We start from the raw sequence: 26,318 nt of genomic DNA on the forward strand, positions 1-26,318 counted from the left end.
AGGTGAATTCGATCGGTGTCGGGTTACGAAACCAATAATAACCCCCCCCCCCCCACACCAAAAAAAAAATAACTTTGTTTACGCAAAAATCCAACAAACTAACATAACAAAACAAAACATGCGTTGCGGTTACGAACCGATACACTTTGGTTGGTATCTAGTTACGAAGCCAAAAATAAAGCAAATCATAAATACGTCCACATCCAAATACAACAACTTAACATATTTAAAATATTTTAAAAACGTGGCGAACAAAAAAAACACGAGCGTTGTAGCTGTGAACTGCTACGAATTCGTTGATTATGGAATCGAGGGACAAAAAAGTGATAAAAAAACCTGCACGTTGCGTTTGTGAACTAATGCGAATTCAGTCGGAATCGAAGTTGTCGGCACTAAATCATACGCAGAGAACCATGTGTTGTGGTGGTGAACCGACATGAGTTCAGTTGGTATCAGGTTACGACACCGAAATTAAAGCAATAAGTTAATTCGTCAACACTCAAAATACAACAAATTAACATATTTACATAAAGAACGTGGCGAAAACCAAAAATATATGCGCGTTGTGGCCGTGACCTGACGCGAATTCGTTTAGAATTGATAGACAAAAAAAATTCGCGGGAAAAAAAAAACCTTAGGTTGTGATCGCGAGCTGACGCGATTTTGGCGGAAACAATTTGACGGTATCAACGGTAAAAAAATCCCGTATTTTACGGCAGCGAACCGACACTAATTTAAAATAAAAAAACAAATAAAAAGGCCGACAAACCACGTGAGACAACGTTTACGTCGCCAGACTTCTTAATTATTATATATAATAATATGTAGTTAACTAGACATAACCGACTCAATAAACCCAATAATTGTAAAACTAGAGCTGTCAATTTATGACACGGACCTGTTAACACGACACGTGTTTTAACAGGTTTGGGTTTGAGGTTAACATGTTTCGTGTACTAAACAGGTCGACCTGTTTAAGATATGTTTAAATTCGTGTCCTAACAGGTTAAAGACCTGTTAACCTGTTAGTAACCTGTGTAGATTTTTATTTTAAAAAATAAATATATATACACTCCTAAAGTCATACTTACAAACGATATTTCATTAATGCCCGCCAGAACCCGATATTATGTTTTTTAGGATATGTTTAAATTCGTGTCCTAACAGGTTAAAAACCTGTTAACCTGTTAGTAACATGTGTAGATTTTTATTTTAAAAAATAAATATATATACACTTCTAAAGTCATACTTACAAACGACATTTCATTAATGCCCGTCAGAACCCGATATTATGTTTTTAGGATGTTATACTTTGCTTATATGGTTTTTTCTTTCACGTATGTTATGGATTTGGCGTCTTTTGTTTCAAGTATGTTATGGATTTGTGGTTTTTTGTTTCAAATATGTTGTGGATTATCAATTAATTAAGACTTTTATGCTCGTTTTGAATATTTTGGTGTCGTTATACATGTATTATTCACTGTGTCTTTAAACAGGTCTTAACAGGTTAACATGTTACTAAACAGGCTTGTGTTCGTGTTTGGAAAAAAATGACACGATTAGTTATCGTGTCGTGTTCGTGTTTAGGACAACAGATCATCATGTCTTATCGTGTCGTGTCCGACATGTTATGACATCGTTACGTAGAGAGAGATTCGGTTATCGAGCACCAACCCGGAGAACTCTACTGGTCAACCCGAAACCCAATATATAAAAACACCATAGTAATAAAAATAGAGCACCAAACCAATGATTCATTGAGAGTAGAGTGGAGTAGGTAATCTCGGATAGGAAACTCCGTAGCCACCATGTCCACCAATTTCAAATCCATCCCACTCATCGGTAGCTTCTTTCTTCTTTCTATACTCACGATTCCTTTGATTTCATACAAATCGAATTCCAATTTTATTTATATCGAAGGAGTTTTTGAAAATCGTTGGGTTTTTTCGGTTTTGCCATTCTTTTTTTTTTTTGTTAGTTAATCGATTATTATACCCCTAAAATACCTTTTTTATAAAATAAAAATTTGTAAGTTGGGTTTGGTCCGGTTAGGTTTAAATTAAAAACTGTGTTGGCAGATATTAGTCCTTTGGTAGCTGAAGAAACGTGGATCTACTCACTGGTAGCAGATCTACTTTCCTCGGGTGTGATTATACTATTTCACCGATGGTTCTTCTGGATCTGTGTTCTTCCACCTACAAAATGAACAGCGCCGTTACTTACCCCTCAGAAAGGGACAGAGGGGTCCTCTTTGGGGTAACCCTCCGGCGTGAGAATCAGTATATTGTGGAGAAGATGATAATGTGTGTAAGGGAATCTCAAGAGTATTGCTGAATAGCTGAATACCCTCTGATTATGAGACTGTGTTTGTATGTAACTGACTGTGAGTGAATGTAATTCAATATGATTGAATATGAATATCACTGCCTGTAACTGTCAATGATTGAGTATGAATGTGTCATCAAAGTGGAGTTGATGCTGTATTTATAGTGCTAGGGTTACCACCGGTTGGGCTCAACCTCGTTGGCTTCCTCCAATCGCACTGCGCCACGTGTCCTCTGGGACACCTGGCGCTTTCTCGTTGGTTGTAATCACGTGGTAACACATGTGTCATGCTGAGTTGTCGACCTTTCATTTGGCAGCTGTCAACATCAGCATATTCTTTCTCCTTAAAAAGATGCCTTCTGGAAGGTTGTCTGATGTGCACAATCAAGGTTGCCCTAATCCTGATTTGGATAAGGACGAGGTTGATTATGTGCACGTATGATATGCGCCCACCCTGAGGATGCGCGAGGTCTTCTCTTTATTCTCACGCGCAGATATTTCATGCGCAGATGTGATATGCACGAGCATGTGATATGCGCCGCGCGCTGATGCGTTGCGCGCATATGTGATGCGCGAGCATGTGTGTGCCTGGGCAGATGTGATATGCACGGGCATGTGATATGCGCCGCGTGCTGATGCGCCGCGCGCATATGCGATGCGCGAGCATATGTGTGCCTGGGCATATGATGCCTGAGCATGTTTTGTATGCGCCATGCGCATAGGTTTTGGCTTTGTGCCTTCATAATGTCTTTATCTTGTGGGTTGACCCGCCTTGCTCGGTGTTGAGGCGGGTACATACCTCTTCAAGCCCCCCAGTCTAATGTGTGTCTTATCTCGCGCGAGCGCGGTAAGATGGATATTAGACTTACTGATTTGGTCTTTTAAAGGGGTTTTGTCGTTTTATTGGTTGTTTCCATCGTTGCGCGAAGTTCTGTCCATTTGGTTGAAAACGAAGGGTTGAAAACGAAGGGTCCGAACACGTGGTTAGTTGGTGGTGACGTGCGCCGTAAACATGTCAGACGTTTCGTGTGCTCGAGGTGCTACAGTTGCTTTTCACGTCCCCTCACACAGCTGTCTTGAACACGTGTCGCGCTCGCATTGGTTAGCACCTGCGAGTGGGGGCGCGTCTCTGCTCCGTGGCAGGTCCGTTACGTTTTTATGTCCCCTCAACAGTGTTAGGGACACGTGCCGCGCCCTCGTTGGCTTACACCTGCGAGTGGGGCGCGTGAAATCCCATCAGTTACCACTTTTCTCTCTCCTGGGCCTATAAAAGCAGGCCCTTAGGAAATTTTTATCTTCATCTTCATTGTTGCAAATTTTCGATTTTCTGCCTTTCATATTCTGAATTAAGTATTTTCATCGTTTCGAAACTTCTATTATTTGCTGCTGCAGTTGTATGTCTGATAGTTCAGACTCGTCTAGCCCCTCAATCACCTCTATTGCCTCTCGAAGACGCCGTGTGAAATCTGTGGTGATGTCGACACTGAAGCAAAAGGGGAAAGGGAAGAGGGTTGTTGAGACCACATCGGAGGAAGTAGGGAGGACCAAGGCCACCAAAAGGTGGAATGAAATCCCCTGCAAATTGAAGCAGGCCGATCTCGACAGCCTCATCGCCTCTCAGGGCTTTCCCACCCTGTTTGGCTGCATGTTGCCTGGGTCCGGGCAAACGGCGGCGGACCCGCCTGCCGGCTATATATCCCTATATAGCCACTTTTTCACCCACTGCAACCTTCGTCTCCCGATAACAAGGTTTGTGGGTGCACTGCTGAAGTTCTATGGGATTCATATATCCCAAGTCCATCCGTTTGGACTCGTGCGCGTGACTCACTTTGAGTTCATGTGCAAATCCCAGCGCGAGGAGCCGACTCCTCGGCGCTTTCAGAATTTTTACAAGCCCAAGATCCAAGACAATTGGATCTCTTTTATTCCTCGCAGTCAGAAGGTGAAGTGCTCGACTGTTTCATTCAAGAGCCTTCATGACTGGTCTGAGAGGTTCTTCTACATTAGGGCTGGTGTGATACCCATCCGTATGACCATGCGCTCTATCTCTTCTGCGCCTGCGGATGAGGGTGTCCTCAAGAACCCAACTGGCGCCTGGGTTAAGAAACTGACCGCCGAACCATCCCCCGCGAAGAAAATTCGCGAGGAGGCGCTGGTGGGGGTCGGCATGAGTAAGCTATGGGCCGACAGCGCGCTTGAGCCCGTTATCCAAGTCGACGGGTTGTGTAAGTTTATTTCATTGCTTTGTTTCTTTTTCTGCGCGAACATAATTCTTTTGCTGATATCCCTTGACTTGTTTTTGCGCAGTCACCAAGGATTACCTCCTTGCCGCTTATGATGATCAAGTGGAGGGTGGCTCCGTCGCGCTTGGCGCTGGGGAAGTTGGTTTCCCAGATCGCTTCGATGACATGTTCATCCCAGTGGATCTGGAATTTGACTTTGACAGTGACGCGCCTGGTAAGCCTTCGCACTTATGCTCATTCCTTTAGAATACCCAAGTTTATTAACAGTTCTGTTGGTTGTTTTTGCAGATGCGCTTGAAAACTACGAGCTGGAGCTCGCGGAAGAGGAGGAGGAGGAAGAGGAGGCGCCCCTATTAAAGCGCAAAGCTAAGGGGAAATCTGGCGCAGGGGCCAGTAAGAAACAGAAGAAAGATGACACCCCTGTCGCTCATCCCCATGCTCAAACGAAGGGACCTAAGGAAACCCAGGTGTTTACCACCAAGGTTTCTTTAGCTTCCCTGCCTGTGAGAGTGGGCAGACCTCTTGTCCACTTGAGGTATGGTGGCGTCACCTCCTCCGTTCGCGCGGCTGAAGAGAGAATCCGTGCCGCGCCTGCAACAGGTATACTTTGCTTGTCTTCATCTGGTTGAATTGTTATTAAACCTTTGCTCCTTTGACTGTTTGCAGAACCGGCGACTGTAGCAGATCAGCCGCAGGCGCCACAAGGTGCTGAGGCTGCGCCGGGGGCTGCTTCGGAGTCCCCTGTTCTACCCTCTGAAAAGGGTAGAATGAACTTTATGGCGATGTTCGCCGCGCGAACAGAATTGCGCCAAGGTATGTTTTGCACATTTGTCTTCTGATTTTTTTCTTTTGGATTCAGTCATAAACCATTTTTCCTTGTTGATTTGTTCATAGGAGTTGTAGCTGGCGTACAAGTTGCCGGTGACACTCCTGGCGCCGTTGGCGGCGCCGCTGGTTCTGGTCCTGCTCCTGCTAGTGCTGAGTCTCCCCTTATTGGGATTACCAAGGAGCAGGAAACCGTATTGCGCGCCGAATTGGCGGCGTCGAAACCTCCCTCGCCTCCTCCTACACGCAGCCCTCCCCGCGAGACTGGTTTGGAGCCCTCCAGGTCGCAGGAGAAGAGGCCTATTGAAGAGGATGAGGAGGATGAGGGGGCTCAAGCTGAAGACTCCTTGGGAGACCGCGCCAGCCCTGCGATGCCACAAGAGTTCGCAGCGCAAACTTCTGGTGGGGCTGGCGCTGACTTTGCTGCTTCATCCCCGCAGGTATGTTTTAATTTGCTGCTCCGCTGCGCGTACCTCCATATAAGTATGTTTTATGACTTAGAACATTTCTTGTGTTTTGCAGGGAAGTGACCACGTTTACCGCCCGAGATGGAACATTAATGAAGACAGTTCCTTCCAATCCCTGGGTGTATGCGAGGACTTCTGGGCTCATGCCGTGCCTCCTACTGAAAGGAGGTATCAGGAGGAGCGCACCCGCGCGGACTTGCTGAACGACCATGTTTTTGCTGGGTCGGCTTTCTTTGCTGTTTCCCAAGAGCTTCGTCGTGATTATATTAAAGTACGCGATGCTCTTGTGGAAGCCCAGCGAGAGGCTAAGGTGGCCGCCTGGAACCTTTCTGATGCTCGCGCACGAGCTGAGAAACTCCAGGCGGAGCTCAGCGAAAACCGAGCAAGTGCCAACACCGCCTATATTAAGCGCGGGCATGAGCTCCAAGCTGCGCGGGAGAAGCAGCAGTTGGCGGAGGCCGAAGTTGCCAAGTACGCGCGTAGAGTGCGTGTCTTGGAACAGCAGGCTGAGGCGCGTGACCAAGCTATCGTCCAGAGCATCACTGAAAAATCATCACTGGAGAGCGAGGTTGCGCGCCTGAAGAGGGAGTTGGCGGCCGCGCAGGCCGATAGAGATGAGGCCTTGGCGACGGCGGCGTCCAGCCAGGAAGCACTTGGTGCTGCGCAGGCGGAGAAAGAAAAAATTTTGGCGGCAGCAGCGTCTGATAAGGAGGAGCTAAAAAAGACTAAGGAAACTGTTGAGTTATTAAACTCCCAGGTTCCTGTCCTCGAGACGTCTGTTGCTGGCCTTGCGCAGGATCGCCAATGGCTGGTGTCACAGGGCATGACTCGCTGCGCTTTGGCGATGAAATATTCCGCCGAGTTTCAGGCCCTTGTGATGGACTGCAATGCCGCCGCGCGCTTGGTGGGCCGAGCCGAAGGGTTTACGGATGGGTATGAATATGGCATGTTGAAGAAGAACCCATCCGAGTACCCTTACAAGAGCGACGCGGCCTGTGCGGACATGGCCGCGGTGGGGGAAAAGTATATGAATACTCCCATCCCCATCCTTATGCAGGTACCTTGACCTTAATGAGTTTTACTTGACTAATTTTTCCAAGTGTTTTGTACTCAATACTTTTCTAATGATTTGCAGATAGCTGCGCTTGCTGACCAGCCCGACCTCGGCGCGCTAAAGAAGTTGCTCGATGAATGCGAGAGGGCTGGTGGCGATGATGGTGGCGCGGGGGATGTTGCCCCTGCCAGCGGCTCTGGCGCGGCGAAAGAATCTGCTCCTGACACCGTTGTGATAGAAGACTCCAATGAGGAGGAAGAACTTGACTATGGTCAGTTCGGAGATGAGGAGCAGGCCGCGCCAGATGCTGCGAGAGATAATGAAGGTGATGAAGTGGCTGACGTCGACGTGGAGACTTGAGAAGCCCTTCATCAAATTTTGTATATATATATATATATTTTTTTTTATACTTGTAATTTGTAACTCATCATACTTGTAAATTTCAATGCAATGGAATGAAACTTGTTCTCTTTTTCACATCTTGCGCATTTCCATTCATCTCTTCATGTTTGCTTGTATAGATATAAGATATGCTTGCACGTTAAAATAAGAACAAGGTTGTAAGGAAATTATTCACTTAACCATAGTCTTATTTTGTAAGTGGTTTCGCAGTATCTTGTTTATGCTGACATGCGCGATAACTTTTCACAATTCCTTTTTCGCGCGTCGTAGTCGCGCTGTTTTTACATGGAAGTATGAGTATTAGCCATTACATGTCAGCATGTGTTACTCAGATATCCACTATGATTCCGCGCGCGACCTCGACCTGAGACCTTAACAACTATGATTTGGCATGTACTTTGCCTTAGTTGTGTTTAAGGATTTTTATGATCAGGCTGCGCGTGATGTAAGATGGATGTTTGTGAGTGTTTTGAGCTAAAGCTCTTTGTTTTGGGGCTAAGGCCCTGACTTTTTTAGAGTTAAGACTCATTAACGTGTTTGAGCTAAGGCTCGTAGGTTTGGGCTAAGGCCCTGACGTTTTAGAGTTAAGACTCATTAACGCGTTTGAGCTAAGGCTCGCGCATGTATGTTTTACTTCGTTTTATTTTGTTTTGAAGTCAATATAGTGTTGTCATATTGCTCCAAATTAATAAAGGAAGTGTGAAACATGTATGCAAAGGTAATAGAACAAATATTGAAAGATAGCGCGAATCATCATTCATGATTGCTTAAAAGCCTTGATTACATATTTGAACTTTTACATGAAGCATTTTCTAAGTTGTGCCGCGTTCCACGCGCGCGGTATCTTTTTTCCATTCAAATCTTTTAAAGTGTACGCGCCTTTCCCCAAATCTTCTGAAATTTGATAAGGTCCCTCCCAATTGGGGGACATTTTTCCTGGGGGTATCGCGCGGCTAGCTTCATTGTTTCGAAGGACAAAATCATTTTTCTTGAAGTGGCATTATTTAACGCGCTGATTATAATATTTTTCCAGCTTTTTCTTGTATTTGGCTTCATTGATGATAGCCGCTTCTCTGCGCCCTTCAAGCAAGTTGAGGTCCAATCTTCTTTCGCGCTCGTTATCAGTCTTGCTCATCATGAGTACCCTATGGGATGGGCATCCAATTTCTGCTGGGATCATAGCCTCTGTCCCATAGGTTAGGCTGAACGGGGATTCGCCATTGCTAGTTTTGCTTAATGTCCTGTGCGCCCACAGGACATTAGGTAACTCTTCGACCCAAGAATGGGATTCTCCCTCCAATCTTTTCTTCAGCCCATTTAACAAACTTTGATTCGCGCGCTCCACTTGGCCATTCCCTTGAGGGTGGTAGACCGAAGTGAAGATTTGGTTGATGTGCAATTCTTTGAGCCAGCTGGATATCTTCCTGTCAGTGAATTGTTTGCCATTGTCGCTCACAATTTCCATAGGAAGGCCAAAACGGCAAATGATGTGGCTCCAGATAAATTGCTTCATCGCCTCAGCTGTGATTTTTGCTAGTGGCTTGGCCTCAACCCATTTTGTGAAATAGTCTATCGCCACTACCAAAAATTTCACTCGCCCTTGCGCTTGCGGCAGGGGCCCCACAATATCAATGGCCCATTTGTGGAAAGGCCATGCGGAGGTCACTGGAATCAAGTTGTTCTTTGGACGCATGGTGTTTGGCGCGTAGCTCTGACATGCCTTGCATTTTTGGATTTCTTTTAGCGCATCCAAGTACATGCCTGGCCAATAGTAGCCTGAGCTCATTGCCTTGGCAACCACCGTGCGCGGACCAGCGTGTATTCCACAGATTCCTTCATGAATTCTGGTGACCTAATCACATAGCTTGCTTCTTCAGCATCCAGGCATTTCATGAGCGGTCCAAGATAAGAGCGCCGATATACTGTACCATCAAGTAGTTCATAGTTCTGCGCCTTGTGTCTTATCTTTCTCGCCTGTGCGCGATCGTCCGGTAACTTCCCCTCCTTCAGGAATTCCATTATTGGAGTTATCCAGGATGAAGGGGTTGTATGAATTACAAGAACAGATTGCGTTTGCACTGACGGGTTGCTCATCACTTCCACCCTGACATCTTTGCCAAAGTGATCAAAATTAGTTGAAGCCATCTTACTCAACGCGTCAGCAGACTTATTTTCGCTGCGCGAGATGTGTATGATTGTGAAGAAGTCAAACTGCTCGACGAGCTTTTTTGCCTGCTCTAGATATAGAGGCATTGTGTTCTCCTTGGCGTCATATAGGCCGTTGACCTGAGCAGCTACCAAGTAAGAATCAACATGGGCCTCTAGCCTTTTAACTTCAAACTTGCGCGCAATGCGCAGACCAGCCAGCAGGGCTTCATACTCAGCCTCATTGTTGGTACTCTTGAAGTCCAACCTAATAGCATAAGTATATTCATGATTATCAGGGTCCACCAGTTTGAGGCCTGCGCCGGACCCTTCGCTGTTGGAGGCTCCATCAGTGAATAGCCTCCAAACATCTTCTTCATCATTTGCTCGCGGAGGGTCTACCTCACGCTGAGCTTCTTCAATCTTTCCATCTGGGATTTCTGTGATGAAATCCGCTAAAACTTGACCCTTTATTGCTGGACGAGGCTTATAGGTGATCGTGTGTTCACCTAATTCCAGCGCCCACTTTGTCAGCCTTCCGGAGAGCGCGGGGCGTCGCAAGACTTGCTGGATGTTGTAACCAGTCAGAACTTCAATAGGATGACCATTGAAGTATCTATGGAGCTTGCGCGACGCGTGTGTTAGTGACAAAACTAACTTTTCCATGATGGAATAGCGCGTCTCAGGGTCTGTGAGCACCCGACTCACATAGTATATTGGCGTTTGGATCCCCTTGCGATCCACCAATAATACTGCGCCGATGGCGCGGTCTCCAGCTGACAGGTACAATGTAAGGGTTTCGCCAGGAAGTGGAGCTGTGAGCGCGGGCAGCTTTATGAGACATTCTTTTATCTCAGTGAAAGCTTGCTCAGCCTCAGGCGTCCACTTGAATTGGCTCTTCTTCAAGCAGTTCCTCAAGGTGTTAACGAATGGAGTAGATTTGCTGGCGTGGTTCGCTAGGAACCTGTTGATTGACACCAATCTACCATTCAGCTTCTGAACCTCTTTCATGGTGGATGGTGAAGGCATGTCAAGGATGGCTTCCACCTTTTCAGGGTTCACCTTGAAACCATCCTTAGTGACCATTACACCAAGAAATTTCCCCTCTTCGGCGCCGAAAGTACATTTGCTCGGGTTGAGCTTCATGTTAACTTCCGTTAGGCGCTGAAGAGTTTCCTCGATGTCTTTGAGCATTTGTCTCTCCTCCCTGCTCTTGATCACCAAATCATCAACGTAGACTTCTAGATTTCTTCCGATTTGTTCACTGAAAACCGAATCCATAAGTCTCTGATAGGTGGCGCCCACATTCTTTAAACCAAAGGGCATTTTTGTGTAACAAAAAACACCCTTGTCGGTCCTGAAGGCCGTCTTGTCTTCGTCTTGTGGTGCCATTTGAATCTGGTGATAGCCTTTGTAGGCATCCAGGAAACACTTGAGCTTGAATGGCGCCACGGAGTCCACCTTTGCGTCGATGTTTGGGAGGGGGTAACAGTCTTTCGGACATGCTTTGTTGAGGTCCTTGAAGTCAATACACATCCTCCATGACCCGTTGCTTTTCTTTACCATCACAGGATTGGCTACCCACGTCTGGTATCGGATCGGGCGGATGATGTTTGCGCGCAACAGGTCCTCAACTTGCTCATTCATGGCCTTCGCCTTTTCATCCCCCATGATTCTCTTTTTCTGAGCAATTGGCTCTACCGACTTGAACGTGTTAAGAGAATGTTGCGCCAAGTCTCGCGGGACCCCCGTCATATCGGAGTGTTGCCACGCGAAAACCGACGTGTATTTTGTGAGCAACCTTTTCATTCTCAATCTCGTTTCGTCTGAAATGGTAGCGCCAATTGTGACCGTTTGCTCTGGGAATTTTGGGTTTAAAATCCACTTCTCTGGCGCATTGTCCGCCATTGGAAGTTTCATTCTCCCTTCCCGCGGTGTGCTTGTCACTGCGCACAAATGATCGCGGTAAACAAATGTTACACCTGTTGGTGTAGGGAACCCCAATGCGCCGTGCGCTGGCGACAGTACAGCATTAAATTGGGCAATCGTTCCCCTACCCAGGATCATATTGTGGCACGACGTGGTGGGCAAGACCAAGAAGTTGACAACTTCTGCTCGCTTATGCTCATCATCCCCCATCGTTAGTTCAAACTGAATCTGGCCTAGGGGATGGATGATTTCATTTGAAACACCACAGATTGGTGCGTTCACAATTTCGAGCCGCGCTTGGTCTGCCGGGTCTAACTTTCTGAAACATTGCTCATACATAATGTCAGATTCGCTTCCAGTGTCCACCAGGACTTTTGACACTTCGTAATGAGCAATGTGTGTGGTAATGACGAGAGGACTGCTTATCGAAGGGCCTCCCCTGATTCTTGGGAAGATGACTTGCTGCTCGCGCCAATCCCCGTGGATTTGCGCGCTTCTCTTTTTTGACGTCTGCCCTTGTCGTCCCCCCTCAGCCACACAGATTCTTTTGTATTTCTTACTGGCAGAGGCTCCTTCCGGTTGCTCGTCTTCTATTCTTTGGTTTTTCACCAAGTGAGCCAGCCTGCCTGATTTTACATCCTTCTCGATCGCATCCTTTAAATGATGGCATGCGTCGGTGTTGTGGCCCGGGGACCTGTGAAATTCACAATATTTGCCACTGTTTTGCGGTCCCTTGTAGTGTAGCTGCTTGGGGGGCTTGAATTGGACATTCTCAGTACTTAACACCTGTGAAGGTGTTTTAGTGAGGGGTGTCCATATTCTTGGCAGAGGTCTGCTAGGATCTCTGCCGCCCTCCCTCTTGTCACCCTCCCCGCGATTACGAACATCTTTTTGGGGCTGGGGTGAGGTTGGTTGCGCTTGTTTTTCTGCGGAAGAAAAACTTGTTGGCTGCAACCTGGACCATACAGAGTTCTGTTTGGCCCTCTTCTCTTTGCTGCGCGGTGATTCAGCCTGATGCGCTCTTTCTCTTGCCCTATCTTGGGCAATCTGTTTCTCATTTCTCGCGAAAACTCGCGATGCCTCCATTAACTTGGCCCACGTGGTGGGCATACCATCTTTGCTTACGAGAGCCCGGCGGAGTTGATCACTGCGCGCGCCTTGTATAAAGGCGACGCGCAGGAGCTGCTCAGTTATACCCCCGATTGCCAGGGATTCCTGATTGAAACGAGTGATGTAATCCTCAATCGTTTCATCATTCCTGCGTATGCAGTGCATGATGTCATCAGGATCGCGCGTGTGCCTGCGCTGCTGTACGAAGTGGGCTTGGAACTTTTCTAATAGTTCCTCGAACCCATCAATTTGCCCTGTCGGCAAGCTCTCGAACCATACCCGCGCTGCGCCCGTGAGGCAGCGAGCAAACATATGACACCATGTTGGCATCGTCCAGCTCTCTAGGTTTCCCGTGTTATAGAAACCTTGCAAAAAGTCATCTGGATCTGTTGTGCCATCATATTTGCCCAGACCACTTGGCATCTTGGTCTTGTGCTGGATGGGAGCCTGCGCGATGCGCGCAGTAAACTTTGAGTGTTTTACCAGGATGGCTGGTCTGTAGGGCGTGGTTACGTCCACTTGCCCTCTGACCGGTGGGCTGTACGGCATGTGCAGATCCAGATCTGCTCTGGCTCCAGGCGCCATGTTCACAGGCGCGCGGAGCTGTGAGCCTCCTGCATGAGTATCCCGTGTCTTCCTCATGCTATGCACTTCTTCATCACTGAACTCAGTGTGTGCAGTGTGAACAGAATGTCCTTCTTCCGGCGCGCGCGGCCTTTTTGTAGTCTGCTTATCAAAAGCTTGCCTTTGTGTTTGGTCGGCTAGCTTCTTCTGCTTGACCATTTCATTGTACTTTTCCATCAGACGCCGCTGCTCGTTTATGAGCCATTCATTTGGATCATTTGTTTCTTCTTCTGGACCCATTGGTCCTTTCAGTTTCGCGCCGGCCATATTTTGTAACGTGAGATCGTCTGGAGGAGTTTCAGTCTGGCCGTGAGGGGTTGTGACGAAGGGACGGTTGCTGGTGGTACGAGTAGAATCACGCGGAACCCTCAGAACCTGCTGTCCGTCGTTAACACCCTCACGTTCAATATCCTCCAGAGCTTGATCAACGTTACGAACTCCAGAAACCATGGTGATTGATTTTTTTATTTTTTTATAGATCTGATGAGATCTGATTGCCGTTTGTAACAGTGGATGGCGCCAATGAAGAAACGTGGATCTACTCACTGGTAGCAGATCTACTTTCCTCGGGTGTGATTATACTATTTCACCGATGGTTCTTCTGGATCTGTGTTCTTCCACCTACAAAATGAACAGCGCCGTTACTTACCCCTCAGAAAGGGACAGAGGGGTCCTCTTTGGGGTAACCCTCCGGCGTGAGAATCAGTATATTGTGGAGAAGATGATAATGTGTGTAAGGGAATCTCAAGAGTATTGCAGAATAGCTGAATACCCTCTGATTATGAGACTGTGTTTGTATGTAACTGACTGTGAGTGAATGTAATTCAATATGATTGAATATGAATATCACTGCCTGTAGCTGTCAATGATTGAGTATGAATGTGTTATCAAAGTGGAGTTGATGCTGTATTTATAGTGCTAGGGTTACCACCGGTTGGGCTCAACCTCGTTGGCTTCCTCCAATCGCACTGCGCCACGTGTCCTCTGGGACACCTGGCGCTTTCTCGTTGGTTGTAATCACGTGGTAACACATGTGTCATGCTGAGTTGTCGACCTTTCATTTGGCAGCTGTCAACATCAGCATATTCTTTCTCCTTAAAAAGATGCCTTCTGGAAGGTTGTCTGATGTGCACAATCAAGGTTGCCCTAATCCTGATTTGGATAAGGACGAGGTTGATTATGTGCACGTATGATATGCGCCCACCCTGAGGATGCGCGAGGTCTTCTCTTTATTCTCACGCGCAGATATTTCATGCGCAGATGTGATATGCACGAGCATGTGATATGCGCCGCGCGCTGATGCGTTGCGCGCATATGTGATGCGCGAGCATGTGTGTGCCTGGGCAGATGTGATATGCACGGGCATGTGATATGCGCCGCGCGCTGATGCGCCGCGCGCATATGCGATGCGCGAGCATATGTGTGCCTGGGCATATGATGCCTGAGCATGTTTTGTATGCGCCATGCGCATAGGTTTTGGCTTTGTGCCTTCATAATGTCTTTATCTTGTGGGTTGACCCGCCTTGCTCGGTGTTGAGGCGGGTACATACCTCTTCAGTAGCTTAGTGTGATGATCCAAATGCAATGGAGGACAAAGGTGTGGCACAAGTTGTTACACTTCTAGATAGGGCTTGCAGAGATGCTGGATTCTTCTATGTGGTAATTGCTGCTGCTTACTTGTGTTGTGTTTCATAAGCCTGCTTCTTCATCATTTAACAACCAACAAATGGATATTATTCAACAGAAAGGTCATGGTATTCCTGATTCTCTTATCAAAGATGTTAGAGACGTAACACACAACTTCTTTCATCTACCAAGATCAAACTGTCTAGTGACACTGGATACAGGTTGCTTTTTATACAATTATATGAACCAACATCTTAAAGTTGTAGAATATATGTTATGCTTTTTAATAATCATTGCAGGGGGTACCAGCGAATTGGTGAGAATATAACTAAAGGTGTACCAGATAGGCATGAAGCAATTGATGTAAGTTTTATTTTGCTGCTTTACATTTAATAATAATACTTTATACTTTATACGTTGTCATATGTGGCATAGTTTGTATTCTTGTAAACGAACCGAACCGAACCTTCAGATCACAAAACATGCGGCGGGGGGTTCGTTTTACACGCCACGCCTACTTCTTTGCATAAATTTGCAATTCATGGACTTCTATCCAGTAGATAGATGTCGTAGATTTTGTTTTCTAGAATTCTTATAATTGTTTTTTAAATAGTGTTATAGAGAATTAAACAAGGGGATGTATGGAGATCTTGGCGACCCATTAGTAGGCACCAACAAATGGTACATGAAACTTTTAACTACCATATTCATATCACAATTTGGGATTGTTACTTTTTACTAAATTATAAAAATATTAAGCTTGTTGGAAATGTGATCTTTTGTATTACTAGGCCAACGGATCCACCTAACTTTAAGAAAGTTATGGAGGAATATCTTGTCCTCTGCACAGGTATATTATTACAACTGCTATTAGTGTATATAGCTTTAGAAATCCAAAAGCTTTTAAGAACTTCAAGAACTCCTAACAACCAGCCATTTTACTCATTTATATATTTAATATTATTTGAAGGTATTTTGTCATTTATTATATATAATTTTGTGATTACATATATGCAATGATAAGTTTATGTACGTTCAACCAATTTACATATATGTAATCATAAAATTACATATAATAAATGACAAAGTTACCCTCATATAATAGTAAATATATAAAATAAATAAATAAAATGATTGGCTGTTAAGAGTTCTTAAATTATCTGGATGTTCTTAAATGATTGATCACTGATTTCCGATTGCTAATAGAGTTATCAAGAAAAATCATGCGCGGGATTGCTTTGGCACTCGGTGGCTCGATAGATGAATTTGAAGGAAAAATAGCCGGAGACCCGTTTTGGGTGTTGCGTATAATCGGTTATCCTGGTGTCGAGGGCTCGCCAAATAATGATATTGGATGGTAATTCAGTTAGTGATATCTAACTGTTTTGTTTTATTTTTTTTTCATTTGTTGGCCTCGGACTGTCCCTGTGGTTTACCCATATTGCAAGTATGGTCCACAACTTTGTAAATCTATGGTCCCAGATAGTTTGAAAGTGCAACACGTAAGGTCCTTCAAAAGGATGGGCGTTAGTTTTTTCAATTGTGTGTAGAATGACTAAAATATTTTTACTAATAATAAAAGACCTTAAAAATAATAAAAGAGTTAAAATCCACCTTAAAGTGAAGTCTCTTATTATTTTCAAGATCTTTTAGTAGTAAACGTATTTTAGTCATTCCACACTCACTTGACTTACACTTTCAAATTATTCGGAACCATAGATGTAATTTCACAAAGTTGAGGACCATACTTTGTAATATGGGACTGGGTATAACACAGGGACCATTACTCTTATTTCTGTTGTTATGTTATCATGTTTGTGCAAATAAATCCAGTGGGGCCCACACTGACTATGGTAAGTTTGTTAAATTCAGATTTGCGATTCTTTGGGTTGAGTATTGATTTATGCGTCATGTTGCAGGTTTATTGACATTGGTTAATCAAGATGATGATAAAACTGCACTTCAGGTATTTGTTTTCTAAAAATGTAATACTAAAAAAAGAAAAAAAAATATAAAAAACTATAATTTGGGCTTATTATGGTTAAAAATGCGAATTTGTGAAGGTGAGAAACCTCTCGGGCGAGTGGATATCAGCAGTTCCAATCCCTGGAACATTTGTCTGCAATATTGGTGATATGCTGAAGGTATACATACCCCCCCTCCCCAACACCCCCACTGGGCCCCACTTTTAAGTGCAAAACTTGTTGATTAATTGTAGATTCTAACAAACGGTGTTTATGAATCAACATTGCATCGGGTGATAAACAACTCCCCAAAGTTTAGAGTTTGTGTGGCTTACTTCTATGAGGTTGGTTTTTCTTTATTTGTTATTATATTATTATGTTAATCCACAAATCGCGTATTTTGAAATATTGAGCAGACAAATTTAGATGCTGTTATAAGTCCCTTGGATATATGCATAAAGAAGAGTGATGGAAATAAGAAGCTTCAGACAGCTGTTTATGGAGAGCATCTAGTTAGTAAAGTTACAACTAATTTTGCATATTGATGATGTGTGTGTGCGCGTGTTTTTTCATTTGAGAACCATTAACTAGTTAGGAACCATGTGTTTCATGATCAAAGGCTAAAAGGTGGTTTATGTAGTTTATGATTATTAGTGGTTCTTATTGATTGTATATTAGATAAGTTATCGGTTATCTATGCTTGTAGGATTTAAGTTATTTTGTTTATGAATAAATAATGAGATAAGTTATGACCGGTTTGAGGGCTATATGTCAAATTTTTAAGGGGTGTTTGGTATTGTGTTTTGAAAGCAATTATATAGCGGGTTGTAAAAGATGGTGTTTGGATGTATGTTTCTGTTGCTTAAGGTGTGATGATCATATGTTTGGGCTATGAATTAGGTGTTGAAGAAATGTAAAGAAAAGTTTTTAAGAGAGTTGTCTTTTCTTTGTTTTTTTTTTCATTGCCTATATTCAGAGATATTTAGAGATAGCTCAACTAAGAGAAAATATAATCATCCTATCATCTAACAAAATCAAAATCAATACTCTTCACATCCACCACAAGCTAAATGGCTGTAAAGATGTACAACTTGGACCGAAGAGGAACAAACTGAGGCGAGCTCAGGAGATTCGCAAGTTGTAATCATTTCTCGAATACAGTACGAATTAATCTTAAAATGTTTTGTGTGTCGATGGAACAGTGTGTTAGCGCTAAATAGGTGGATCAAATGTTGTCACCACATGCTAGGAGGACAAGACAAAGGAAACTTCTGCATCCGACATAATGAAGACTCACGATAAGCTAACGCATGTTATTCAACTGTGTAGTACTGGATCAAGCAATTGTGAATTCGTGATGCTTCTTTGAACCCGCACTAACGATACATGCCATACAAAATTTCTTTGATAAATGCGCATGAAATAGTAATGTACGAGCAATCTCATATTATTAATTTGTCTTTCTTCATTAAGTTTAAACCAACACTATCAGAATTATATACATCAAAGTTCAAAGAATATGGTTATGTAATCACTATTATCAGCTAAAAGATACTAACTTCACTCACCATCAACTCTTTTTTACATAAAGTGGGAACCGAACCCCACGCTCCCGAAGCCGATCAACAACACTATACAGATACTCAAAACTTAGCTTCCGTTTAATATTGAAATCATCACGAATATCAGGATGCGCCTCAAACCATTTCTTCAACATCCCGTACATATGATCAATAATAATTTTCCACCGAACAGGGTACTTCTCACAAAGCTGTAAGTACTCCACCACCAAGTCCCCTCGGTCCAGTTTCCCGTCTACAAAACCATCCTCAACCCATTCACCACTTCTGAACCCACTAAATAGTGCCGGGTTGTCAAGCAGAGCCTCAGCTGACATCACCCCTTCAACACCTGCAGTTATATGTTTCATTTATTTTCGTTTATATGATAAATGAACGGACATCAACATGGACAGAACTGTGTGTTCATTTAGTTAAATGAATCAGCATGGATTATGTCTCGTTTGTTCATTTTTGTTCGTGAACGTTTGTTTATTAGGTTCATTTGTTTATGTTTGCTAGCTTATGTTCGATTTAGTTCATTTATTTATGTATTCATTTGATTTTGTAGGCTTGTTACAAATTAATTTAGTTTTATGACATTCAAATACCACCCATTACAGTTTAGTCTGGTCTTATTAATGTTTATTTACATGGTTACTTTTAATTGGTGTTTGGTCAGTTATATCCGGTTATGCTTGTTTGTTTATGTTCGTGAATCGTTCATTTAACTATTAACGAATGAACATAAACGAGCATGAACACACTCATTTTGTTAATGAACGAACACGAAGAAGAAATCTCTTTGTTTAAGTGTTCGTGTTCAATTGTTTATCGGTTAAAGTTAAACAAACACGAGCATGTTTCGTTAGTGGCCATTTGGTTTGCTTACAAGCCTACATGTGTCGGTTCGGCTATGGGCTACCTATAGCTGATGTTTTCAATTTTTATAACTGATTGGTTTCAGGTACAATTGGTTCAGTTAAGAGGTTTTTGGAAAAAAATGGTTTGATTAAGTCGGTTAACCAGGTTTTGGATGTGAGTCGATTAAAGCTAATTTCAATCCGCATCAATTATATTTTGTTTAAATTGATTACTAGCAATCTTTTTGTTATTATAGATAGTATAATTTATTTACTAAAGAATTGATAAGACTTATAAAATATTATTTTCAAAAGTTTAAAAAATGTATGGGTTGAGTTTTATGTCAGTTCAGTTTGGTTAATTTGGTTATTTATACACATATAACCATAATCGAACTATATGCTTGTAAACGGACTGAACATTGAGTGAACCGTTTGGTGGGAAGTTCGTTTGTTTAATAAACAAACAACGAAACAAACATGAACAAAAGTTGTTTATTTAGTTAAATGGACGAATACGAACGCATGCCTCGTTCGTTTGTTTACGCTCATTTGTGCTCGTTAGTTTACGTTGGTTTAAGGTTGTTCATTTACCTTCGTTAATACATTCATTAAAATTTTAGTCCCAACACAATGGAGTCTGGTTGTAGTAGCTTTTCAGGCCCAATACATTGTTGTTCACAATTACTTTAAATTGGTTTTAGCTTTAGTTAAGTTCAATCATCTATGTTTAGTTATGTCCGTTAACTGCTCGTTTATACCGTTAACGAGCCCACATAAACGAACACGCCCATTTTCTTAACAAACGAGCACAAGCAAGAAGACTTCGATCATTTACTGGTTCGTGCTTGATCGTTTGTTCAGTTAATATTAAACAAACAAACACGAAAATGTGTTTGTTCGGTCCACTTGCAAGCCTACTCGGTTATAACAATTCATAACCGAAACATCAGTCTCTCAACCTAGTTGGTTATTTCAGTTAAGTTTGTGACCTGTGGTTATCAAACAGTTTTGAACATCTTCCATGTGACGAATATTGCCATTAGCAAGAACCGGGATTTTGACAGCGTTTTTGATGGATTTAATGGCATCCCAGTTAGCCCTTTCTCGGGTTCTCCCGTCTCTTGTTCGGGCATGAACTGCTATGAGTGAGCAGCCGGAATCTTCTAGTAACCTGGCATAGTTGATGGTGTCTTGCAGCTGAGGAAATAAACGGATTTTGCAAGATACTGGGACGGTAAGGTTGCGGGCTAGTTTCTGGACTAGAGATTGAACGAGGGGAAGATCGTCCATAAGAAAGGCGCCATAGTTTCCACTGCGGGCAATTCGTTGAGGACACCTGAAAACACTAAACCGTTAAAACTGACTGAGCCACCCCCCCCCCCCCCCGGCCGGAAGTGAAGCATATCATATCATACCCCAAATTAATGTCAACATAATCACACAGCGATTCCACTCGAAATGCTGCTTCTAGTAAGATATCTGGATCTGTTTCCAGAGAACTGAACAAACAAAGGTGCAAAGGTGCGAGAGTGAAGCATAGGAGTGTCGGCGCCGTACTTCCGACAAAGCATTCGGAAGGGGAGCTCTGAACCGTCGTACATTGGCGCCACTATAAGCTTCGGCTGCTTCATTTTCTTCCAGTGGGCCCACGCTCTTGACTCTTGCCCGCCATGATTATGATTATGATTGTGGATCGCAAAACCGGATACACTGTTTGTTGATATCATTGGTCGTCCAGGCAGGCAGGATAAACACTTCCCACAGCTTCTTTTATTTATTTATTATATTCATTTATATTTATAACAAAAGATAGTAGCTTTATATTTAAACGTTTTTTCAATACATGTCCTTCAACAAAAGAAATACCGGAAAACATATTTCATGTTTCAAATCACATTATGTTTTTTGGAACTAACCCAGTTAAATATTTTCGTTAAATCTGGTCATGTGTTTTGCACATGAGAAGTGTGGTCATTTTACCCTTTTAAGGGATATTTGTGTGATTAAATTAAAAATTTAGTCTTTTAATAATTTTTTTTTATTTTTCAATGAAATGAAAAAATATGCAAACCTACCTCTTTCTCTCCTTCTCTCTCTCTCTCACACACACACACACACACACTCCTCTACCACCCACCATCACCGCCCTCTCTCTACACCATCACGATTTTCGGAACCACTAACACTTGAAATCATCACCATGTTTGCAACTATCACCGTACGATCCTTCGTCGTTCATGGATCTGCCGCCGTAGTCGCCTCCATCATTCGTTACACTTCGTTTACCCTAACCAATTTTAACAAAATTCAGATAGATAGTGAAGAACACATGAATCACAAAGATAAATCAACCACTAATACCAACAAGGTTAAATGCCTTTTGTTCCCATTGATTATGGACAACCAGCCGACGTAAGACGACGACGGTGTAGACCTTGTATGAAATGCATTTCACTAACTTCGGCCCATCGATCCACTGATATCATTCCTCTCTCCATTTCTCATCCTTGAGCATCAAAATGGATGTTAGATTAAGGGATTTTGTGTGAAACTGGATTCTAGGGTTTAGATGATAAATTTCCTTTCATGTTTTTAGTTACGATCAGAAACCCTAATCAACTGACTTGGCCGTTGTGTCATATCCAGATCCCGTTTCATCTTCCTCGATTAAAACGGTTCAAACGAAGATTTGGAGGTTTAGGGTGTTAATTTAAAATGGGATTAAGAATCATATAGGATGATGGTTTATCACTTTATTTGGTGGCAGAGATAAAGGATTTGGGGGTGAAATTGGGGAGATGATGTGTGTTTAGAGGAGGAAGAAGAAGGTGAGGGCGAGGGTGGTGACTGGTTAGAGAGAGAGAGAGAGAGTATTTAATGTATTTAGTTTTTAGTTTTAGTTATTAAATAAATGTGTGAATTTACCACATTGCCCTTATGTGTTTAGCACATGACCAAAAATAAAAAAAAATTAACTAGATTAGTGCTAAAGGACGTAACATGAAAGATATTTGAAATATAAAGTATGTTTCTGTCATTTCTTTTGCTAAAGAACGTCCATTGAAAAAACGTTGATACATAAAGGACGTCTTTTGCTATTCTTTCTTTCTTTATTATTATTATTATGATTTTAATTTTTAATAATAAATAAATTTTAAAAAAATAATGGACATTTATTTCTTCTTATATGTTTTTCTTGGCGTGTACTTGACGTGACATATTGCAAAACACATCTGTTTAAACACCCGTTTTGTTAAAGAAATCGTGCTATATTATATTGTTATGTGTTGAAAATAACATGTATTTACGAATTCTCGTGTTTTTAGGTACCCGTGCACGAAAGGATTGGAGAACGAGCTAAAAGACGCGAAAGTCGAGCTTACGGGTTGCGGCACAAACTCTGAGAGATTTGTAATTAAAATAATAATTAAAAAAATAAAGAGATATACCCCCTTTGTGCCACGTAGCGTGGTGATTTCTCGAAAAAAAAACATGCCCCTGACTATTTTGTCGGGGGCGTGGCTTGTAGGATGAGAGGATGTCCCCCCCGCGTGACGTGGGTGACCATATTGTCGGCTATGAAGTTGTTTCATCTTATATAAACCATTTTAAGAACCTTAAACGCCATAAGTTGCCACCAGCCACCAAACTTTCTGCTCTAGGTCGATTCAAGAGGAGGAAAAGCAAGTTTTGATCGAGATTGAAGACCAAAGTTTGTTTTTCCATTGTTAAGCGAGTAATGGGTTTTTTTATGTGTTGGACTTGGTCTGCCAACACACATATTATAATTGATGTGGCTAGTACGTTATGATCCAAGTCGGGTCATACCCAATAACAAGCTAGACTAACACCAATTATATTTGTTTATATATGATATGATCATAGTAAATAAATATTAACACTTATGTTATTTGGAAAGGGGTTTCTAAATACGTTGTACTTGTGTAATAAATAAATCATATGGATGATTTATATTATAAGAGAAGGCATTTCATAATGTTATTTAAGTTGTTAAATAACTATATGAGAGAATTGTTACATTTGCATGATACTTAAAATATGTTATGTTACATTTTGTTACATAACATATATATATGTTTTATATCATAAAATTGAAATTTTGAATTTGTAAAAAGGGAGACCATGTGGCCGGCCCCCCACTTTCCCTCCTTCTCTCTCTTTCTTGATATAATACAACATGCAAAGCATATTGTTGGTTACTTTGGTGGTGCACTTCTCCTTCTCTTACACACACACAAGAACAAGAAAACAATATCTCTTTCTTTCTTCCTCCATTCATTTTCGGCCAAGAAGAAGAAAGAACAAGAAAGAGTGTTTTCAAGTGTAAGATTCCTAGCTACAAGGGTGTTAGTTGGAGGCTTGGGGTATACAAGCTTTAGGAGCTTCTCCATTGAAGTTCTTGCCTTTCATTCATCACCTTCTTCACCCATTCTTGGTTTTCTTGAAATGTAGCACACATGCATGCATTTCTTGTGGTTCCATGTGTTGGTAAGTATGTATTTCGTATTTGGATCCGGGTTTTGGGTTTTGCATGTGTAAAATTGGTTTTACATTCATCATATTAACAAGATTTAAATATTATATCCGCTGCATTTTTCATAAAAATGAGGTTTTATGACTTTGATAATATTGTTAAAACCCAACAATGGCATCAAGAGCCGCTTATACGAATGCATGCTTCATTAGACCCAAAAATTTTCTTGTTTAGTGTGGGGTTCCCCATTTGGCCGAAAATTTTAGGGGTTTTGGTTATCCCTTGGTTTTTCAAGATTATACTTATATGCATGTGCTAATCTTGAAAAATTAAGTCATATGGATGATTGATTGTTTTGTTTGGACAAAACCCGAAACTTTCGGTTTGCCTAAGGTTCGGCCAAAAGTTTTAAGGGAAAAAGGGGAACCATTTTGGTCTTATGATTCTTGCATATATGGATATCTATTAGATGTTCATAACCTAGCCATGGCCTTGTGTTTGGATGAATGGTTGTGTTGTGGTTGTTTGTTCATTCAATATGGTTGCAATAATTTTTTTGGGTTTTGTAATCTATTTATTTATTTCATTTGGTATGTAATAATAAGTAGATTAGTTGTATTTCTTTTACTATAGAAAATTGTATTAGGACATAATGTTGTAAAAGAAGATGCAATGAAGGAAGCCCAAATAAAGTGAAGGAGACACAACAAGAAATGGACGCTTGAATCATTTGGATGCGGGATCAAGTGGGAGTCCACTGACACAAGCCTATGTCCTTTTGGTCCCTTAGGAGAGACTTTTTGGCACACTTGTTTCGGTTAACAAGTGTAGTCAATATTAGGCGGCTATGGTTATGAACTCGTGGTTGTTTGTTTTATGCTTGTTTGGTTGATCTACATTTTGTTTATCTTATTGCAATATGGATTCTTAACAACTTAAAATCAACAACTTGCATAAAATTGGTTCCTTAGAAATCATTAGGTAATAAAATTGGTTTTATTAAAGGCTAATAATTTCAAAATAAAATGGGTTTTATTAATAGGAACTTTGAAAATAGGTTTTTCAACTAAGTACCATACATTTGAATGCATGCAAATGTAAGTTACATAAATTGTTTTCCAATCTAGAATTTAGAAAACAAAAATCCCTTTTATAAAATAAGTCAAACACCATCCTTTTATACAACACTCGAATCACTTGGGAACTCGATATGGGATAAAGGTCACCTAACCACATTGGAGGAAACTTATGAGTTTGAGGTGGGTTTACCATATTTGTGGGATAAAGGTCACCTAACCACTTGTATGTGTAAACTCACACGTGTGTGTAAGTAAGACGACTTAAATTGGAAACCATGTGAATAGGGTCACTGAAGCATGGCGTACAATGGTGTTGATGGGATTAAACATGCCAACTAAACATAAGATGTTTAACAAATCCCATAAAACTCGAAGTTGCAAAGGGTTGCAATCGTTAATCGTTGACTACCTTGTTAATTTAAATAGTAGGATAAAGGTTACATAATTACTATTTGAATGTGACGCCGGGTCTAGATTTTAATCATTAATTGTCTAGGAGACATAAAATGTATTAACGATTAAAATTTTAATGATACCGAAAATACTAAAATTGAGCTTTGTTTAAATTTGTAGATGGCCGCAATCAACAATGCACCTAACGCCATTATCCCACCCATTCATAACCTATCACTAAGAGCTATACTTGATAAGGATTGTCTCAATTATAACAACTTTATGGATTGGTATCGAAACTTGAGAATCGTTCTCAGGCAAGAAATGAAATCCTACATTTTAGACGATTCCATTCCCGATGAACCTAACATTGACGATGCTTAAGCCAATAACGATTGGGCTAAGTACAACGAGGATTCGGTGGAAGTTTCTTGCCTTATGTTGGGAACTATGATTCCCGAGATTCAACAGGATTTTGAACATCATGGGGCATACGACATGATCACCCAACTTAAGGAAATGTTCCTTAAACAAGCTAGGGTGGAACACTTCGAAACGATTCGAGCACTTCATGCATGTCGTATGGAAGAAACCCAATCGGCTTCATCTTATGTACTCAAGATGAAAAGCCATATTGATCGTCTTGAATGGCTAATTTGTCCCATCTCAAAAGAGTTAGCCACAAATTTGATCTTTAATGGCCTAACCAAGAAATTTGAGACCTTTGTAATGAATTACAACATGAATGGATGGGACAAGAGCATTGGTGAGCTTCACGCAATGCTTAAAAAGGCCGAGACCGGAATGGGTAAAATGGTTTTACCAGTTCTCACAATCAATGAAGGTGGAAATAGGAAGAGGAATCACCCGGAACCCAAAGCAAAGGTTGCCAAAGGAAAATGACAAGTCAAGGGTAAGTTCAAGGGGAAGGCTAAAGCGGAACCACCCAAACCAAAAGAAAAGAAGCTAAAGGTTAGCGCGGAGGACACGTGTTTTGGTTGTGAAGAGATAGGGCATTGGATAAGGAATTGTCCAACCCATCTCAAAGAGTTGAAAGCTAAGAGGGATGCGGGGCAAACCTTTCATGATTCATATTGATCTTAATATTGTTTCTTCTAACACATGGTTATTGGATACTAGATGTGGAACTCATATTTGCAATTTGTTGCAGGGGTTCAAAGGAAGTGATCAATATAAGAAAGGAGATATAAG

The 26,318-nt window shown here is 42.0% G+C and overlaps 1 protein-coding gene and 1 pseudogene across 1 annotated transcript; one reads left to right on the forward strand and one right to left on the reverse strand.

The window, feature by feature from the left end:
• Positions 1 to 15,026: 15,026 nt before the first annotated feature.
• LOC143543470 (homoarginine-6-hydroxylase 2-ODD-C23.1-like) lies at positions 15,027 to 17,259 on the forward strand. The gene is made up of 9 exons (XM_077035785.1): positions 15,027 to 15,113; positions 15,364 to 15,431; positions 15,542 to 15,600; positions 15,957 to 16,107; positions 16,584 to 16,603; positions 16,670 to 16,716; positions 16,814 to 16,894; positions 16,969 to 17,058; positions 17,131 to 17,259. Exons 1-9 carry the CDS (start codon positions 15,027 to 15,029, stop codon positions 17,257 to 17,259), a joined length of 732 nt encoding a protein of 243 aa, XP_076891900.1.
• A 1,025-nt stretch (positions 17,260 to 18,284) lies between these two features.
• LOC143543480 (uncharacterized) lies at positions 18,285 to 20,866 on the reverse strand (annotated as a pseudogene).
• Positions 20,867 to 26,318: the final 5,452 nt, after the last annotated feature.

The sequence above is a fragment of the Bidens hawaiensis genome, unplaced genomic scaffold (assembly GCF_021521415.1).
Source record: "Bidens hawaiensis isolate Kalapana, Puna unplaced genomic scaffold, B.hawaiensis_p1.1 tig00000864_1, whole genome shotgun sequence".
In the NCBI taxonomy this organism is placed as follows: Eukaryota; Viridiplantae; Streptophyta; class Magnoliopsida; order Asterales; family Asteraceae; genus Bidens; species Bidens hawaiensis.